The sequence below is a fragment of the Adiantum capillus-veneris genome, chromosome 6, assembly GCF_014529385.1.
Source record: "Adiantum capillus-veneris isolate H3 chromosome 6, ASM1452938v2, whole genome shotgun sequence".
Lineage (NCBI taxonomy): Eukaryota > Viridiplantae > Streptophyta > Polypodiopsida > Polypodiales > Pteridaceae > Adiantum > Adiantum capillus-veneris.
Genome location: NC_140936.1, coordinates 166782129 through 166803476, shown reverse-complemented (window position 1 = coordinate 166803476; position 21348 = coordinate 166782129). Strand labels below are relative to the sequence as shown.

Below are 21348 nucleotides of genomic sequence, written 5' to 3'. Positions count from 1 at the left end.
AAGTGACACATATAGACCTATTACGAGAGTAGCAAAAACTCTACTATCTTTATAGAAGAATAGCTAACTTGATCAAATTTGTATAGGAATCAGGTTGCAGACGAGGAATCAGTGGCTCGACGAAAAGTCGCAATCCAATCAAGTGGAAATTGATGACAAGTCAATCCAAAGGTGAGTACTCTATCCAGGGCTTCATAAGTCTATATGAACCTTAGATCTGGTCGTGTACTAGGAAATCAGGGCATACTCGGAGAAACCTCCAGTAGAGTATCCACCGAAGAAAGCGTGAATCAAGGCAATTCCTTGCATACAATCCTTGAAGAAGTCTCAGACACTTTTTCAGATTCAACATCCGAAATGTCTTTTGACTCGACTCACTCAGAAACCAGAACGACAGTGTGCTATAAGCATATACTATCTTTTTACAAGACTAACCGTCATGGAGCCCAGGTTTACTTGGACCCTAACGAGGAGTATGCTATTCGCATTGATGACCATGGGATTGAGTTTGAAGAAGAAATTAGGGCAAACAAACAAGGAAAAATATACATGGAGAGAAATGGAACTCAGTATTTACAAGTCAAAAATCCTGACGTGATAGACAAATGGGGGTTAGAAGTAAACACCATAATCAAAGATATGTTAGAAAAAGAAGGACCACCAACTTTAGAACTCGAGGGATACGATCAAGTAGATTTGAAGCCTTTGAAATGGCTTAGTACGGATAATCTTAGGATCGGAGTCTATTGTTGAGAAGATAGAAACATAAAAGATCTTCTGTGGACTTCTCATGCCAAACCAGGACAACTAACGGCCGTGAAGTTCATCTATATCTTCAAGATCAAAGATAAGGGATTAGCGGACCTACCAACCTACTTGTTTGGGGCTTGTTATAACAAAAACTTTGTTATGATGACTCCTGAGGAGGTAGAACAAACCAAATACCAAGGGTATTCCATACGGGATTGGATATTGGGGTAAGGACCAAAAACAATTCCAAGAGATGAACACCGTGAGAGATCATCTGAGAGTAATGTAAAGAAACGAGAAACCACGTCATCATGTACAAAACCGGGTGACACTAAGGCCAGTCCAGGGCTACATGAGTCACTATTTTCAACAGACTGGTTTAAAGGACTCGGAACAGGACCAACTGCAAGGAGACCGGGAGTTGAACTAAACAAACACATCATACCAGCTGATTTTCAAAAATGGATTAGAAAATACAGTGGATCAGGGGATCCATACGACCACTTAGCAAGCTTTAAGCAAGTGCTAAGAGTAGAACATATATTTGATTTCCATACCCAATTCCAGGGGTTTGGAATGACATTAGAAGGAAAATCATTGACATGGTTTCAAAACATTCCACCAAGGTCAATCATGGACTTGAACACCTTAACTCAAGGATTTGTAGCTGCTTGTTTCAAAACGGGGATCAAACATAATACGGTAGCTCAAATCTACAGCTTTAAACATAGAGGAATCCCAATCCTCGAGCGAGTACTTCCGAGCGGACAAGAAACCGAGCGAGCATAAGCAATGAAAAATATTAGATCAAGATCTCAATAGTTACTCTATAGAGTATAGTGTATACAGGAAAGTAATCATGTTGCATCTCAAATAGTCTCATTAAACAAAAGAGCCATCACTCACTCTCAGCAGTTGAGTTTAGTGAATTTTCAGTGTCATGTCTCTTGTTCACTCGCAGGGCTTCTCTCTATCACGCTCTCTCAGAGTCTCAGAAGCAAGTCAGTCTCTCTCTCTCTCTCTCTCTCTCTCTCTCTCTCTCTCTCTCTCTCTCTCCCCTTTTTTTTTGGAAAAGACTTTAGAAAGACATTTCCAAAACATCTGATACAAGCCCGTTCAAAAGACTCAAAAGTCCCTCAACGTCCATCTTATTGGTGGCTTCAACCACAGTGGCAATGCTTGTAGCATCTTCTAAGAGTTCTATGATACAAGTCAAAATTCATGAGCCTTCTTTCTCTCCTAGCTTATGCACTAATTAGACACCTCTTCACTTCCTAACAGCAGGAACATCGGTATGTTGGTTCTGGTTCTGCATATCCTCCTTGTGTCTAAACCTCTGTGGTGGCTCCCGAACTCTTCTTGCTATGCAGGATCTCACACGAACATCGTGAGAGTGAATGGCGTGTGAAACACAATACTGCATTTTGGCGTAAATCTTGGGAACTGCGTACCCATCATAAACGCAAGCATCCTGCACATCTTGCACAACAGCTTGTTCAACAATATTCCTTACAAGAAATTGATTGACAGCCTTGTCCTTGGGCACACATCACCCACAGTTGGAGCACCTGATGGGGTCGGTGTGGCCTCTTTCGTGCTTGTTACATCCACCATTGCGGCGCTTGACCATTGGCTCTAGTTAACTTTCAGGGTGCTTGCCCTCGTGGCAAGAAGCTCCCCGCCATCTCAGAAGGCCCTCAAAGCGTGCCTTGGCTAGCGTGACTTTTTCAGGCCCCCGGGTCCGCCCCCCATTCCCCCCCCCCCCCCCCCCCCCCCCCCCCCCCCCCCGAGAGAGAGAGAGAGAGAGAGAGAGAGAGAGAGAGAGAGAGAGAGAGAGAGAGAGAGAGAGAGAGAGAGAGAGAGAGAGAGAGAGAGAGAGAGAGAGAGAGAGAGAGAGAGAGAGAGAGAGAGAGAGAGAGAGAGAGAGAGAGAGAGAGAGAGAGAGAGAGATAGAGAGAGAGGCGTACCCTGTGAGTTGAAGAGAGAGCGATGCTGCGTGGGCTAGTAACTAAAGTGCTTTGTTTGAATCCCCCCCCCCCCTTCCCCTCCCTTCCTTTTGAATGTAGCAGAGAGGAGTCACGAAACCTTTTGTTGATTTGAGACAGGCACAAGAAAAGGAAGCAAACGGAAGTGTGTGTGTGTGTGTGTGTGTGTGTGTGTGTGAGAGAGAGAGAGAGAGAGAGAGAGAGAGAGAGAGAGAGAGAGAGAGAGAGAGAGAGAGAGAGAGAGAGAGAGAGAGAGAGAGAGAGAGAGAGAGAGAGAGAGAGAGAGAGAGAGAGAGAGAGTCAATTTCACTGCAGTGCGGTGCCTAGGACTCCCTAACTGACTGCCTGCTTACGGACCTACCAGTCAACTGGAAAAAGCCTGCTGAGGTGGCCCTGAGGGGACTTGCTGAGGTGGCACTGAGGGGGACTTGCCAAGAGGGCAAGCACCTCGAAAGTTAACCAAAATCCTTGACCGTCATGACTGCTTATGCCGCAACTGCTTCTACTTCCTCTTCATTGTGGAGATCTCTCTCTCTCTCTCTCTCTCTCTCTCTCTCTCTCTCTCTCTCTCTCTCTCTCTCTCTCTCTCTCTCTTTTGATGCTCACAAAAATGGGTAGGATTACAGCCTCCTCAAATACAAGTAAAATTTTTCCGGACAGCCTTTCGCATAGAGAAGGATGAATGTTACCAAAGGTGGAAGATGCACTTGGTTAACCACTTCCTTAGAGATAAGTTTTCAGTAACAACCCAACTACAAGCACAATGTTTGATAAAAGCTACAAAACTAAACTTTTGTTAACTTGGACCGAACAAAAGCTACTAAAGCTTATGTTTACGTCGACCACGAGCTCTCTCAACTTGGACCGAACATAAGCTACAAAACTTTTGCTAACTTGGACCGACCACGAGCTCTCTCAACTTGGACCGAACATAAGCTATAAACGGTGGCAGTACGATGCTCAGAAATAATAGACCTTTAGTGTTGGCAAAATTCACACAAAATTAAATGTTGTTACGTCGACCGTGAGCTCTCTCAACTTGGACCGAGCATAAGGCTTTGTGTGACACCTGGAGCTCTCCCAAAGTGCTTCACAGCTTCGCGATTGTTCTTTGGAGCTCTCAGAAGTACAGTATTTGAGCCAGTTGGAACTTGGGACCTTCAAAGCCACCAACTTTCAAGATCTGGGCACGGTCAGTCTCTGTAAAGCGCAGCGCGGCCACTGTCAATGCTGGAACTTCATACACCCTAAGGTCGTCCGTCACAACTCCCACAACTACACCATTCTTCCCCTTCATGTAACGTGCTCATAAACAACCGCTTTAAAACCACAGCATTAAATGGGCTGCCTGTCCTTCGAATGAGAAACCTGTAGAGCTTGATATTAAGCTTCAGATAGACATTGTCACTCTTAGGAGCAGTGCGATTTGTCTTCTGATGCGTCCCCCAGAGCAGGTAAGTCGATACCCATGGATGCTTCTGCTGCCGCTGCTACCATTGCCGAGGACGAGGTGCTCCGCCTGCCGCAACCCCTCTCAGAATCCTTCCTCCCTCTCTCCCTCTCTCTCTCTCTCTAAAATCTCAACTAGCAGAGTTGTCCCCCAGCTGCTTGCGACACATTATTAGATCAAGATGATGCTTCGCGATGGCTACTCGTAAGTGCTCGCTGTCCCGCGTGTGCTGAGAGAGACTCTCTCTCTCTCTCTCTCTCTCTCTCTCTCTCTCTCTCTCTCTCTCTCTCTCTCTCTCTCTCTCTCTCTCTCTCTCTCTCTCTCTCTCTCTCTCTCTCTCTCTCTCTCTCTCTCTCTCTCTCAAAACTCAAACTGTCTCAAACAACGCGTGCCGATGCGCGCTCTTTGAGAGAGAAGTGCGATGGCAAGTGCGTGATTTGTGATTAGCTGGAATTGGGACTCCATACAAAGTCGTAGCAGGGGCGTTTGATGAAGAAGCCAGACTCGCAAGGAGGGATGCGTATGATGGGGTTAGAGGGTGGGTCAGGAAGGTCCTTGAAGGAAATGCTGCAACCATTCAAGGCTCTACTTTGCAAACAACCTACTACTATCGTGGCGGTGGCGGGTTCCCACAGCTCTTCACCTCACCTCCTCCTTCTTCTTCATATTGCTCATCCACGAGATTGTCTTGCGACACGCAGACTCAACCTCTCCCTCCGATTACGTCAACTGCCTGCTATTCCCTGCCAATCGACATGAGCTTTCACCTTCTACAGCTGTTGGAAAAGGTGTTCTGCACCCGATGAGGACCGTGGGTTCATTAGCTAATGGAGGCAGCGTGGGAATCCCGACGGATGAGGAAAGAGGGTGCAGAGAGTCGCCAACCCTGTTGGCTGAGAGAGAGAGAGAGAGAGAGAGAGAGAGAGAGAGAGAGAGAGAGAGAGAGAGAGAGAGAGAGAGAGAGAGAGAGAGAGAGAGAGAGAGAGAGAGAGAGAGAGAGAGAGAGAGAGAGAGAGAGAGGGAGAGAGAGAGAGAGAGAGAGAGAGAGAGAGAGAGAGAGAGAGAGAGAGAGAGAGAGAGGGCCTCACCAAATGTGAGAAGCAGTGAATGAGGGACATCTAGACAAGCTTTGGGGTCAAGTGTCTAATGCAATGCTCGATGCATCCCTACAACAGGATCAAGAGAGTAAGGTGGCTTGTGAGACGTGCACCAAGACTAACATGGTGATGATCTTTGGGGAGATTACCACCAATTATGGTAGATATTAACTATGAGAAACTTCGAGAAGTTGGTTTGTGTCAGGTGATGTGGGTATTGATGTTGATCATTGCAAGGTTTTGGTTAACATCAAACAGTACACACTAGACATTGTTCAAGATGTGCATGGACATTTCACAAAAATAAGGCCGAGGAGATTGGTGCAGGAGATCAAGGGCATATGTTTGGTTATGCTACTGATGAGACTAATAAGGAACTTATGCCCCTCGGCCATGTCTTGGCTACCAAATTAGGTGCCATGCTCATAGAGGTAAGAAAGAATGGAACTTATGGATGGTTGCCCAAACGGCAAAACTCAAGTAACTGTTGATTACAAGAATGAAATGGTGCCATCACTGCCATGGTTCCCATCATAGTTCATACGGTCTTGATCTCTATGTAGCACAATGAAATAGTTACCAATGACATATAGTTAACATGATCTGAAGGAGCATGTTATCAAGTCTGTGATACATGAGAAGTACCTGGATGAGAATACCATCTTCCATCTGAATCCTTTTGGAAGGTTTGTGATGGGGGCCCACAAGGTGATGTTGGCCTAGTAGGAAGGAAGATCATTATTGATACATATGGTGGTTGGGGAGCTCATGGCGGAGGTGTTTTCTTAGGCAAAGACCCAAACAAGGTGGATATATAGAAAGTGGAGCCTACATAGTGAGGCAGGCTGCTAAAGAGTGTTGTAGCGATTGGTCTTGCACGCCATTGCTGATTCAGAGATTCTGAAAATAATCAAGTTTCCTCATCCCCGCCCCTACAACTAGTATTCTCCTCCTATATAAGAAGTGTGGAGAAGAAGCTGTTGTATTGATGCTCTCGCTAAATTCTTCTAAGATGTAGGTATTCCATCCTCATTGCATTTGCATAAAACTTCTGGAGTGGCATCAGTTTGTCAAACATAATATAACATCAACTAAATAATCATAGTGTAGAATAACATTTCATTCGCCCTCCCATTACTAGCATATAAAATCATGCACAAGAGCACCCACGCACACAAAATCCGTCCTGGTATGATCTCTATCAACCTTAATGACCTTCATCGGGGTTTCATCAAGCGATACCAAGAGACTGTCGCACTATGGTCGCAAACAATGACCCTGATTTCACCTAGGAAGTAGTTAACCTTTTGAAATTGAGAAGGCTTAAGATAGCCCTTAAAACTTGCCTTATATTTATTTAGTTTGAGTGGCACATTGGTATCACTACTACTAAACTGATTGTGGGCTTGTAACATTCACTTCTTTGCAAACGTGTAAATGTAAGATTAGAATAACAAACTCCATGGCTAAAGTGGTTATCATAATATACATAAATTCCTTTTAGTGTGTGTGTGTGTGTGTGTGTGTGTGTGTGTGTGTGTGTGTGTGTGTGAGAGAGAGAGAGAGAGAGAGAGAGAGAGAGAGAGAGAGAGAGAGAGAGAGAGAGAGAGAGAGAGAGAGAGAGAGATAGATTATTCAAAGGGAAAGGATTTTTGAGGGCCGTGGGTTCTGCAAATGGAGCACATTGCAGGCGTAGGTTCGCATGAGAAGCTCAGATGAGACAAGAGCATACCTAAATGGGCAGATAGGGTGACATTCATATCAACAACCATGTAGCTAGAGAGAGAGAGAGAGAGAGAGAGAGAGAGAGAGAGAGAGAGAGAGAGAGAGAGAGAGAGAGAGAGAGAGAGAGAGAGAGAGAGAGAGAGAGAGAGAGAGAGAGAGAGAGAGAGAGTATTCAAAGGGAGAGATGTTTTGCAACGGATCAGGGCCGCGGGTTCCCAGAAGATGGAGGACAGTGTGGGTGTAGTTCACCATGAGAATCTTGAGATGCCAGGATGAGGCAAGAGCAGGCCTCAACAGCTAGCTCGGATTTTGATTGTCGTGTCGACATTGGACAACCCTATGGATAGAGAGAAAGAGAAAGAGAGACTATTTGCAGTGACCCCCCAAAAATCCAGCTTTGCATGGTTTCACACGGGCGTCCTGGACTAAAGCCGATAGATGGCCTCAAGGTTATGGAGCCTTGCCCTCTTCCTCTTGGAAAGTACTTCTCCACCATGCACACTGCTTCAATAGCATTTAAGCATGTTGCATCGATGTTGTCTTCTCTTATCTCCTTTGAACTGATCCAGCATACCAACTCACTAATTTTGTAGATTTTTCTTCTAATGTCATCTGTCAAACAATCCTTTATGGCAATTGGTAAAATAAACTGTAAAAATTTGTGCCAATCATGGGACTTAAGACCACTAAGATTTTCATCTCTCGTAAAAGCCGTTTTCAAACATCGCATGTACCCAGTGGGAGCCTTGAATGAAGATATAGTCTTCTTCACTTGTTGCTCTTCTACACAACTCAAAACCCATGGTCCTTTTGGTATATCAAACTTTCCATTGGGTTTAAGTTGAGGCCACATCTCTGGCATTCGACCCACAACCTGTAGGTCATCTCTTTGGGCCTTGCTCTCCCTTTTTCCAGTGATGGTTTTCCATAAGATCCCCCCCACATTCTTGAAGATGTGCATTGGGTCGAGCAGATGATTAATCTGTAGGTCACTCCACTGCATGTGCAATACCACCACCGCGCTTAGTAGCATCATGTTTGTAAGGAATTTGAACACAGCTCTGTGCAATTTCACCTCAGCTTTGCAAGGCAGCAAGTATGGTGTAAAATTTGCCACCGGAGATCTAAAAGTGGCCATGGAAAATCTTGGCACTGTGATTCTCATAGCATGTAATTAAAATTCCTATTGTATAGCTAATTTATTGCAACTAAATCCCTTGAGCTTGTTTGGAGGAACTTGCTTGGTTATTGCCTTGCTCAAAAATATTCGCTCGCCATTCGGTAGGACTCTAAACAGAAACATGGTGAGTCTGTTAGGGATTGTGCAACTCAAATGAAACAGTACATTGCCAGATGCCCAGAGTTGGAGATACCTACATAAGAACAACTTGTAGATTTATTTCTGGAGGGACTGCTAAACAAAGAACTTCATGCTATACTCTATAGTAAAAAGCATACAATCCTAGAAGCATGTGTGTCAGATGATATTGACTTAGGAGACAATTGTAAAATTTTCAACGAAGAAGATGTATCTAAGGGTAACCAAAGCGAGAAAAAAACATCCACTAAACTAGCACAAGTGGGAATGGTTGCTGTAGCACCACTCTCAGCCATAGAAGATATGCTTAAAAGGATGAACGACATGATGAACAACATGCAAAAAGCACCTATGAGGGGAGCAGGACAAGGGATACCTCCACAGGGACAACCAATTAGGCCACAAAAATGGTGTGCAATCAAGGGTAAATGGATCAACCATGAGCCCCACGAGTGCTACTTCAGACCAAAGTATGATGGGAATGTTCAGTATGTGCCCATGAGGCCACAAGGACAACCCATGTACAGATATCAGCCTAATATGGCCCAAGCTCAAAGACCACCCATGGGTATGGAAAGGCCTCAACCTGTGTTTGGACAACAACCTCCGTATCCAGGACATAATGCAGTGCCTGTAAAGTACATGCATTCGGAAGGAGTCATAGATGAATAAGCATTAGTGCTTGTTACACCCTATGTGGAGCCTAGTCCATCTACAATAATGGTATAAGGAGATTGGTATAATTCACATCCACCACCAATGGAAGAAACAGTGACTTATGCTCCACCAGAGCTTGCACCAATGTATTATGTAGCTAATCAAGGTGTCAGACCTCCCATGGTAAGACCCATGATGAAGCCAAGAATAGGAAACCGTCATAACTATGGTGCTGATGATCATTGGAAAAATGAATGTCCAGAGCCTGACAAAAACCTCAAACCAGTTGAAGCCTATTGTATACAATGTTGCAAAAAGGGAGGACACTTTCCATAAGATTTTCCTAAAAATCCTTTGAACAAGGGTAAAACGATAGTAAATGTAGTCCAAGCGATACCTAGTAGCTCATTAGAGAGTGAACCGATTGTTCCAATCAAGGTAATCACTAGAGCCCAGGCCAAGAAAAAGAAACACAACTCCTCTGATGATTCAAAAAATACGAAAGTTTCTTCTTAAATAATCAAAAGAAGCAGAAGCAAAAGATATGAGATGAGAAAACAAAAACAACGGGTTGAAATCGAGGAGAAAGTAAAAAAGCTATTTCAGGAAAAGTCGAAAGAAACTGAAAGTGAATTTAAAGAAACAACCGTGAAATCTGGACGATCCATTTTGGTTGATAAAATTTTTGAGCCTATTAATGCCGCCTTGGAAGCCTACTGAGCAGGACTTAAAGCAGGTCGAAACATGGAAAAAAAATGGAAAAACCATACTTCTCCAGACATGGAAGCAGCTAAGCTGGAAGCTTATCAAAATTTGGTAAGAATCACGCAAGAAATGCTGGAAAAACAAAAACCCAAACTTGAAAGTATCACAAAACCTGAAGAAAAATCCGATGTGGCAACATAACCTCTCCTTGAAACAAAAGAACCAAAGCTTATAATGCCCTACAACAAAGATGCTTTAGACGGTATTCCATTCGTAGAGGAAGACTGGCTAGGACACTTATGGGAAAAGTGAGAGAGATCAATGATGGGAGCCTAACTCTAAAGTCAGCTCCTATAGAGGAAGTCTGGTTGGATAACCTACCTTCTAATATGAACAAGGATGTAAATCCTTGTACGGGGATTGCAGATTGAAGCTTCCGTAATGTCGAAACCATTGACCTTGAAAACATTACCTTCTTACTTGGGAGATAATGAAGATGAATCCATCGTGTGTAAGACCACTCAAGTAAAAAGAGCTGAACAGACCCTAGAAGTAGACAACATTCATTCAATCATGTCTACACTCATCCAATGCACTCTTACCTTGGGAGAACTGCTAAAACTCAGACCATACTTGTGGAATGATTTACAGAAAACCCTAGAGAAGGTGGGGATAATGGGGTTAATCTCAAAAAAATCAAAAAAATTGAAAAATAAAACTTTGGACAATAAAGAGATTCGATCTGCTCCCATGAACAAAGTCGGAGAATATTATGAAGGAATAGAAGGAAACACCACCCTCCTCATGAAATATAATGACATTGAAACCATGGCAATACTGGATAGTGGAGCAGGCATAGCCACTAAAGTAGTATGGGAATCCTGGGGACAGCCAGTCATTAGACAAACTCGAATGAAATTGCAATTGGCTAACGGACACATTGAGAGACCATTAGGGCTGCTTGAAAAAGTGACTTTTGCCATAGTATACTTTGGGAAAAAACTTAACTATGAAATCATATTGGGAAGACCTTTCATGTGATAGGTATAGCTTATCCAAGATTGGGGAAACAATTATCTGTACTTGAAGCAAGTGGGATCTATAACAAGAGTAAATCTAAAAGATCACACTTATAGAGATGTTTTGAAAACACCCATCCAAGAGTTTGATTCAGTCTCTTCGGCTGAAATTAAACTCCCATCCTGGTTAAACAAAGACACTCCTATTTGGATGTATGGAGCTTCTGAAAATGGAAGCATAAGACGAGAAGAATGTATCCTAGAAAGGGACTGTGAAGACAAAGCCTATGTACCTGAACCCTTTCCAGAGAATTTGTTTGAGCCATTTGAGTGGACTTAAATTTTAGCGACAATGGATCAATGTGTGAATACGTCTATGCCTACTCAATTTTGCAATGAGGATGGCTATGACATAATTCCCATCCAAATGGTTTCAATCCTCAACATTGAAGACGGAGATGAGAAACCCAAGGACTTAATGAAAGCTCAACAAGTCTTCTCGGACCTCTATTACGATGCAACTAATGAGTTAGATGAACACTCAGCTACCTCAGAAGGTTTGAGGTTAGAAAAAGAGTATATGAGAGCTAAGCTACTCTTAAAAGGAAGGGAGGAAAAGTTTTTTAACTTTTCAAACAAAAAATCAAGAAGACAAAAATGGTATAGACAAAAAGAGACACCAGAATTTTGAAAACACGACCTATGCCATCAGCCTCTAGTAGAACACAATTCCTGATGCAGATAGATGAAAATAATTGTGTCAAGGACAAAATAACTGGGAGATATCCTTCAAACAAAAACTCAAAAATGTCTCAAACATTGAGAAAAACAAGAAAGGGTACTGAAGCAAACCCACAGGATAAGAAACCACTCATGACACGAGTTGAGCGGAAAAGGAAATATCAAGAGTTGAAAAAAGCTCTAAAGGAGATATACACAACCGAAATGGAAACCACGCAAGAGGATGGTAAGGATGTAATGCGTGTTCCATCCCATTATAAAAAGTACACTCTCAGAGATCGAAAAATCATAGTCGACTTGTTAGGGAACTACGTAAACAGGGCGAGTGTTACGAAGGACCTGAAAACGCTAGACTTGGATGAACCAGGAGAAGAGCCTAGACTTGCTTACATTGCGAATGACCTAACAGAAGAAGAAGAAAAGATTTTTCTAAGCTTGTTAAAGAAATACCGAGATATCTTCGCTTGGTCTTACAAGGATCTGAAGGGTGTTGATCCAAAAAAATGTCAACATACCATACCCATGAGAGATGATGTGAAACCAAGTAGACAGAGACCATACACGTATAATGAAACATTTTCCAGGAAGATAAAAGAAGAGATTGAAAAACTAAAGGAAGCCGAATTCATTTACGAAATTGAACACACAGATTGGGTGTCTCCAATTGTGGTAGTATCCAAGAAGAATGGAAAATTACGAGTGTGTGTTAATCTCAAAAAGGTGAATGCAGCTACCATTAGAGACAACTTTCCTCTTCCGATAATTGAGCATGTTTTAGAACGAGTTGTAGGAAAAGAAGCTTACAGCTTCTTAGACGGATTTTTGAGATACAATCAACTTTTGGTTGACCCAAAAGATCAGCATAAAACTACTTTTGCAACAAAATGGGGTATATTTGCCTATCGGGTTATGCCATTTGGGTTAACTAATGCTCTAGCCACATTCCAAAGATTGATGATCCATGCTTTCAAAGATTATCTTAGGAAATTCTTAGAAGTATATATGGATGATCTATGCGTACATTCATCAATTCGGGCTGATCATTTTGAACACCTCAAAAAGGTATTCAAAAAATGTAGACTTTATAGGATTTGCTTAAATCCTGAAAAGCGCACATTCATGGGAAGACAAGGAAAAAATCTTAGACATATAGTGTCTAAAAATGGCATAGCTACTGATATTGAGAAGATTCATGTCATTGCTAATTTGCCTAGACCAACAACAATAAAGGGGGTACAAGCCTTCATGGGGCATTACGGATATCACCAACGACTCATCTACATGTACGCTATAATTGCAAAACCCATGTATAGCTTGATTACGCACTTTGAATGGACCGAGGCATGTGAAGAATCCTTCATGAATCTTAAGCAAGCTCTCACCTCAACTCCAATTTGAAAGCACCAGATTGGAATAAGGTATTCCAGGTACATGTAGATGCTTCCAATTTTGCTATCGGTTGTATACTAGCTCAACCAAGAGACGGGAAAATTGACTTTCCTATTTCTTATGCTAGCTGACAATTGAACATGGTGGAAAAGAATTACACCACCACCAAAAGGGAAGGATTAGGAATGATCTATGCCGTTAAAAAGTATAGACATTACCTATTAGCCAACAAGTTTGTGTTCTTTGTGGACCACCAAGCTTTGTTGTATTTGGTCAACAAGCCATGCAGCATAGGAAGAATAGTGAGATGATTCATCATTCTTTTGGAATTTGATTTCACTGTGGTTGTTAAAAAAGGCACTACAAAACAACGAGCAGATCATTTGTCAAGGATTGTTTTAGGAGAATCACCTAAAGGGGTAGACGATGATGTACCAGATGCTTATTTGTTCTCCATGGAAATGATACCTAGATGGTCGGAAAACATTGTGTCATTGATGAAAATTGCTCAAGTGGATTCACAAATACCACTTCCTATCACGATCAGGTTAATCGAGCAATCGGCTATGTATCAATTACTAGCTGGTAGGCTATACAAAAGAAATCGGGATGGGATATTGCTCTTATGCATAAATCCTGAATAAAAAGAATAGTACCTAAGTCAAGCACATGTTACCATAGTAGCACTTCACTTTGCGGAAGACCAAACTATGCAACGAATCTTGAGACTTAGAGTATTTTGGCCGACTATGAGGAGAAATATTCGATCTTTTGTAAAGGATTTCCTTCAATGTCAAAAACAAACACCCATACCTCATGTAACATTGTTTCAAATGACACATGTTCCTAAGTGGAGTAATTATGTGGTTACTTACTTATAGAGCCGAACATTTCCTGAGGATATGAGCTAATGCCACCAAAGAGCAATTGAAACGGAAGCTCTTATTGGGAACCAATTGTATCAGAGAGGTAAAAATAAACATTTGCATCTTTGTGCAAATGAAAACGAGTATATTTCGATTATAGAACAAGCACATGCTGTATTAGCTGGAGGTCTCTTTTTTGGTGAGACCACCGCAAGAGAAATCTTGATGGCAGGCATATGGTGGCCAACACTTTTTGTAGATGCTAAAGAATATGTTCAAAGGTGTGATGCTTGTCAACGAGTAAAAATGCCAACACAAGTAGATAGCATGCCCTTAAGACCAATGATGGGGGCTAGAGCTTTTGCAAAATGGGGTATAGATTTTGCTGGACCAATACAGCCACCTGCTTATAGAACCCAAGCTTAGTATATCATTGTAGCTACGGACTAGTTGACCAAGTGGGCCGAGGCTAAAGAAACTCAAAAGAATGATGCCAGAACCACTGCTGCATTCTTATATGAGTATGTATTCACGAGATATGGACTGCCAATAGAGATTGTCAGCGTCGGGGAACTCATTTCCTCAATGAGGTAATTGATTATTTGCTTAATGACTTTATGTTCATCCATAACAAATCAGCTCCCTATCACCCACAAGCAAACGAGCAAGCTGAGCATACGAATAAAATTCTTAGCTCGATGCTGACTAAAGTGGTTAGTTCTGAGGAAGGATAGACTGGGAAATGAATCTCCATGCTCTTATATGGGCTTATCGAGTTTCATTCAAAACAGCTTTAAATACTACACCCTTTAACGTTGTTTATGGTATTGATGCCATACTTCCAATAGAATTTCTATTGCCGACATTAAGGGTAGCACAGAATCTTGAGTGAACTGGACATGAATTGTCAAAAAGACTTGAAATTTTAGAAAAGCTAGATGAGCAAAGGCTAACTGTTGTAGCTCACATCTATGCACAAAAGCAAAAACAAAAACTGTTTTTTGATTCCCACTTAATCACAAAAATCTTCAAGAAAGGGGACTTAGTTTTAGTCTATTTTCTTAAGCAACACATTCCCAAGTTTAAGAAAAAGGGAAATGGATTGTTTATCATTGAAGATGTATCTCCAAGTGGAGCAGTAAAGTTGTCCACCCTAGATGGTGAACCATTGGCTAATTGGATTAGTGGATATTGTTTAAAGAAATATAATTTTCCACTCACTAATGAATTGCTAGAAAGAATGCATGCAGCCAAGCAAAGGAAGATTAAATGATAGCAGGTTATTGATGAAGCCCAAGAGGAAGCTCGGCTTTGGATACTCAAGCAAAAAGCTGCTCTCAAGAATCAATAGATACCGATTGCCATCAACATTTTGGAAATAGACGATTGACAATGGAAATTACCTAAAGACGCAGTTTCAACAGAAGATGACTGGTTAGATGGAATGGACCTGCGCAACAAAGTACAGCTCAACAATCATGGCACCAATCCTTTGGTTGACACATGAGCTAGAGTAAATGTATTCAGTTATTCCACATACAAGAAGGCAACAAGTCAAGCATTGATAGCAGGAACAACGACAATCAAAGTATGCAACAAGAACCCAACCCCAACATTGGGAGTAGTCAACTTGAACGTGATAGTACATGGATGTTCATGTCCTCATTAGTTTGTACGTTTACCAGATGAACATGAGATGATGACTCTTGAAATTCCCTAAATGCGAACATATAGAGCAGTACCATATTGGGATACAAATCAGCTAAAGCTATCACCTAAAGGAGGGCAACTCATTGTTCCAATTGCACCAAGCAAGGACGAATGGAAAAGAAGCAATCAACAGACCAAACCACGAAGTGGTCAATCTTCTCCATCCCCTCGACAATCAAATGCTACAAGTAGCATGCAAGGAGTAAGGAAAATTTGGGTACCAGAAGTACAGCTTAAGGATAAATCAATTAATAACTTCACCGCCGCCGGCAAAACAAAAGAAGGTTCCAAAGGTTAAAACAAAGAAACGGGCATCTCCGAGCAAGGAACCTAACATGGAAATGGTTTGGAAGAAAAAGGGATACTTATCCTCTCCACAAACCGTAAAACCAATCAAGCACTGGCGAGTTAAGTCTCAAAAGACTCCACCAAACCATACAACACCAAGCAGACCAAGCTATCGATGGTGAGAAAAAGCTAGACAACAAACAAAAGTGCCACCAATGTCTCAAGCAATCAGTGTGCTGAAGCATCCTGATGGTACAATCAAACAGAGAGCACACAGGCTACAAGATTTGCTCTTTGGAAGACATCAGTAGCAAACCTCGATATCAGAAACCCTTGAGTTAATCACTCAAGACCCAACTCTTGCACAACATATTGGTTTGAATTTCATTGATCTTCATAGCATGGTAGAGCCAACCACGGCTATGCATAGACACAATTGTTCAACCCATGCACACAGTCGTCCCAGATTACGCCATCTAGGAGGGGTGGAAGGGCACTAAGTACTAAGTAATTAAGGGCAATGTTTGAAGAGGGAGAAAAAAGTTTGATGTTAACGTGTAATTTTTTGCAAAATTACCTAATAATGCCCTTATAATTTATCGTCAAGGAAAAATTCATTGATAATATCTTCTTGATGAGTGTAATTAGTGTATATACTATCAGAAAATCATAAAAAATAGTCCCTTTTTGGGGTATTTTTTCATCATTTTTATTGATAATGAGGCTTAAAAATAGAAAAAATCCAACAAAAAATAATAAAGCTGTGTTTTTCAATGGATTTTATTAATTATTGGATTTTTACTTTACTTTTTTAGAGCATTTTGCTATTTTCTTTTATTTTTTTCAAATAAACAGGTAAAAAAAATAGCAGGGAAGCTCAGATGGAAAAACAGAAGACATGACGGTGATAAGACAGACAAGCACAAAAATTTTCAATGAAATCAGAAGATGGAAGCGGGAAGCCTAAATTAGGCAGCCAAGCCTACTATTGCAAAATTCTTGCAAAATGAGCTACACGAATCCGATCAGGGAAATTTTTGAGTTTAACATAGATTTCACGGCCTAGTAGGACTAATGAGGGAATCTGGGGAAAATTGATTCGGGAAGTCCGGGTATAGATATCCAAGGTAGGCTAAAACCACCTCATTTCCACTTGCAACCTTTGTAGAGAGAGATTTCGACCTCTTTCGTGCGATTTTTCTGGAGCCCACAGTTGACCATTTTCAGCGCCGTCTCACACGAGACATGAGGGTAAGTTCTTTATTCATCAATGATCCATTTTGTACGGCCGGTAGCTAGTCTAAAGCCCTAGAAAAAAACCCTAGAAACCGAGGAGTGCACGAAGACCTACAACCAAAAACTGACCATAGCGGCCTGCCAGCTCGACCAAATCAGATGGGATTTGAACCATAGCATGCCCTAACATAATAGAACCTTTATATATCATCAGTTGACCATTCGGCAGGGGTCGAGGGGGTCCCCAGTAGAAAAGCTAGGTTTTTGGCAAATGCCAGAATTCCGATCTGACTCCACAGATAACTTGCTTATGAGGTCCATATACAATGTATATGATTGGTTTGGTGAAATCCACCAAGCAACGCCCTTGAAAAGCTAAAAATGGGTCGAAGGTTACAAAGCGTCAAATTCGACATACGGGGTCAAATGAGCCAGAATTGGACAGGTTGCTTCACGACTATGTTGCGGACAAGTCCAAAGCCTCAAAGTTGATGGACCAACCCAACATGCAGTGTAGTCATAAAAAACGGTGATTTCACAGTCGACAAAGCATAAAGTGATGCCGACTTGACCAAAATTGACCAAATTCAATTCAGGACTTGTTTTTAGGTGTATAGAATATGTCTAGGTCAAGATTTGTAAGTTTTGCAAAGAATTTGTCACTGTTGTAAATAATCGTGATTATTTACTTTTGCATCATTTTTGCTTGGAAATTGTCACATCTCCTCACCTATAATGTGTACACACCTAATGCATGCCAAAAATCAAGTATGAGCCAAAATGACCACCCATTACTTGGAAAATTGTCAAAAAACGCAAAGAAGTCTTTGCAAGACAATTTCTTGGTTATGGACCACATTTCTTGATCCAAATCACCTTATATCTCATATACACGGTCTATACAATGCCTAGAACCAGTTTGTAGAGAAAAATGTTAATTTTGGAAGAAAAGTAAATAACCGCGATTATTTACTTTCTATCCAAAATTGGAAAGTTTGGATATTTTGCCATCATACATCCAAAGTAGATGATGTGTTAAGTCCACTAGCCAAGTTTGAACCAATTTGGAGCTCAAAATCTCAAATTTCCTTTATATCTACTGTTTCAAAGACCTAAAGCCAAAATCTAGTACCATTTTCACCGTATGCATCAAAATGAGCCCATATTTCACTCAGAGCATGTATTTGGTATATACTTCAGGCCTATGAAGCCAAGTTTACAAAAAGTTAAAAAAAATTCTCAGCTGTAAATAATCGTGATTATTTACTTTGGTTGCAAAAATTTGTTTTGACTTCACATTTTTGTTCCTTGCATGTTTTTATGCATCTATGCTTGTTCAAAAATTGATTTGAAGTAAACTGGACCAAAATTTTCAGCACTTCAGACTAAAGGACATTTCAAAGAAAATTCCAACAATTCTGCTAGCTTTGCACTCTATTCACTGAACAGGAACCATGCAAGCAGTAGAGAGGGCCAAGAAGAAGCTCAACCAAAAGGAGAAGTTGCAAGAACTTCCCACATATCAACTAGATCCAGATTCAGTGTTAAGGCGGTTATGCCGCTAGCGGAAGCTAAATAGCGAGAACTCAACCAACAACAGAATTTGTCAGACGAGGACGGATCTTGACCCGCAGGCGCATGGAAACAACTAGGTGGGTGTCAAATCACCTACTCAACCTTCTAATGACAATCACTACTAAGGAAATCAAATCTAAGTTCTAAAATACGCAAGTGACTGAAATCCGTACTACGAAAGAATGCTATACGAAACAGGATCTAGAATCATTGAATCGATCTCAAACTCAAGGGGAAGTCTATACACTAGGTAAGAACAACACCCTAAAGACTTGAACTGCAAAATCAACCTATAACCACTCCGTGCGGTAAACGCGTATGAAGACAGGCCGAAAAATACAGGTGATCGAAACTTGACCTCGATGGTACTAATGTGTAGCTCTACTCGTTGTGGTTCTATAGATATGCTGCACGCTCCATTCCGACACACGAGTTGGAAGAAAACTCACACCGAAGCTCGTAGGAACTTACCACATATAGAAGCCGATAGCGCGCACTCTTGGTATCTGTGCATAGCTCTCGTCGTTGCTAACACAATGGCGGTGTCGCTTCTCCAATGGCGGCTCCGTAGCTCGCGTAGCAAGTAGATAAGACTCTCACTCACTCTCTCTCTCTCTCTCTCAAAAACATTCACGGTGCTCAAAAACTCACTTTGATTAATAATCTGCCCCCTTTAGGTTACAAAAACTTTGGCTTATATACCTCAGCCTTGGAGGTGAGAACATCTCTAACTAATTACATCAGCAAGTGAAATTACTTCGGGATTACAAGATGGAAACTCAATTGAGTCCCATTACTTAATGAATGGCTCAAATCAAAATTAATGTCGGAAAGACATTTATTACAATCAATGGTTACAAAATGATGAGTGTGAGCAAAAATGTGGGTGTGATCCTCTGCTGGCTCAACACTCCCCCTCTCCGCGTTCATGTCATCCCTGACATGAATTTTATGCTTGGTCAATAAAGTCCTGTCGTCTTGAGCATTTGCAAATGTGATTCGTATCGTAGGTTGCGGATGGTCAAGGTTGGGCCGAATATTTTGCTTTCGTGGGTGAAAAAGCCGGTGTAGAAAGCTTCTTCGAATGTTTGCATGTGGAAGCTAGGCAAAAACATAATCCTTTGGTATAGGAGGTGTAACACTTTTGGAGAAGGCTGCAATGAAAGATCGTACATCATATCAGTCACCGTGTCGGCCGTCGATAGTAGACTCGAGGTCATGGCTTTATTTGGCGCGAACACTTCAATGCAAGCTAAGAGAGTCCTGCAGATTTTCTTGAGCATCTGACATGAAAGGTCAGGAGAGCCAGTAAAGAGCTTGATGGTGCCCGTTAGGGTTTTCACCATGTAGGCTTTACCTATTCTCTCTCCTGCCTTTGGTCCTGGCATCCTGGGATAATTAAGCCAATTTGGTTTCTTTTCTGCAATCCTGCCATGCTCTTTCCAGTTTCTGACTCTTGGCACCGGGCAGAAGGTTGCATCCTCCCGAATCTCCTTTGGTGCCTCCACCAGGTAGATGAGGTAGGCTGGGTATTTGTTCAGCCAACCTTTCCTCCATCTAGGTTGTGAATCTACTATCTTCTTTGATTGTTCTTCCTTTGTGATGTTGCCTTCGTAAAGAGCGACATACTGCTCCTCCTCTATTCTCTTTTTCGTCTTTAGCACTTCAAATTTCATCAAAGGGAAAGGCAGGCTGGGTTGCATCCACTGTTCATGGAGCACTTTTGTGTCTAGTCCCTGAAGTCTAATGGAGATTAGGAGTCTCCTCTCCCATTCCATTTCCGCCTTGGCACTCTCCTCTGCTGACTTTTCTATTTGGTCATGGAGCCTTTGTTGTTCTTCTTCAGAGATTCTTGAAGTCGAGGCCACCTCTTGAGCTGGGGCTGGATCTTCAATTGTGGTTGCCTCTCGAGTTTCTGGTAGCTCTATGGCTGCTCCACCTGATTCTTCTTGTGGTGTCTCTGTCTCTCTTCTTTGTTTCTCTTGTAGATCTTGGAGCTATTTGCGGAGGGCCTCATTCTTTGTCCGTAGTGTTTGATTTTCTAATGTGAGCCTCTCCTCTGCGGCCAATGATCCCTCCGCAATGTGCAACCTTTGCACTTGCTCTAATCTTAGCTCTCTTTGTAAGCTTCGGACCTGGTCTTCCAAAATTGGTACGATAGCTCCCTCTTGTTCGGTTCCTGCTCTGCTAGCTCTAGGGGTAGACCCGAGTCTAGTGATTGTTCTTTCTTGGAGCTCGACTCTTTCCCTTAGCACAATGAGCTCATCCTTAGCCGCCTCCAACTCATCCTCTATCCGCTCCCTTGCTTCCTCTGCACTTGTTACTTCTCTTGAAGCCTCGGCTAGCTGGAGTACCAAGCCGTCTCTCTCATTTTCCGCGTCATAGAGTGATGCTTTATGAATTTCAGATTCAGTCATAGCATTCTCTAAATTTCTCTGCAACTCTGCTTCCCTTTGTTTGGCTGTCTCAATCTCTACTTCCTTTGCCTTGGACCTTTCTTTTATCTTGCTGAGCAATTCATGCACCATGTGCATGTCTTTTTCATCATCATCTGTCAACTCTAAAGCTCTTTCCTCCACCACCTCCACTGGCTTTAGATCTTCTAGTACTTTCGGTTCGTCCAGTTTCTCTTCACTTTCTTTTTTACTCTTTGTCTTTTTCTCCGTCCCTTTCCGTTCATCTTGTTTTTGTAGGGTGATCCCATAAACTGCCTCAAGGGCCTCTTCTTCGGTGTATCCTATCTCTACCAGATCCTCATAATCATTTCTCTTTTGCTGAACTGGATCTATCTTCTTTTCTTTGGTCTCGGCTTCTGGCTTTTCCAAAACATCTGTGTC

The 21348-nt window shown here is 41.9% G+C and overlaps 1 protein-coding gene and 2 pseudogenes across 1 annotated transcript; 1 reads left to right on the top strand and 2 right to left on the bottom strand.

The window, feature by feature from the left end:
• Window positions 1-2017: 2017 nt before the first annotated feature.
• LOC147456668 (small ribosomal subunit protein eS26y-like) lies at window positions 2018-2380 on the bottom strand. The gene is made up of 2 exons (XM_086515529.1): window positions 2319-2380; window positions 2018-2258 (listed from the first exon to the last, which is right to left on the bottom strand). The coding sequence occupies exons 1-2, from the start codon at window positions 2378-2380 to the stop codon at window positions 2018-2020; spliced, it is 303 nt and encodes a 100-aa protein (XP_086371655.1).
• Window positions 2381-3769: 1389 nt separating this feature from the next.
• LOC147456667 (large ribosomal subunit protein eL18y pseudogene) lies at window positions 3770-4205 on the bottom strand (annotated as a pseudogene).
• A 1192-nt stretch (window positions 4206-5397) lies between these two features.
• LOC147456666 (S-adenosylmethionine synthase 2-like) lies at window positions 5398-6071 on the top strand (annotated as a pseudogene).
• Window positions 6072-21348: the final 15277 nt, after the last annotated feature.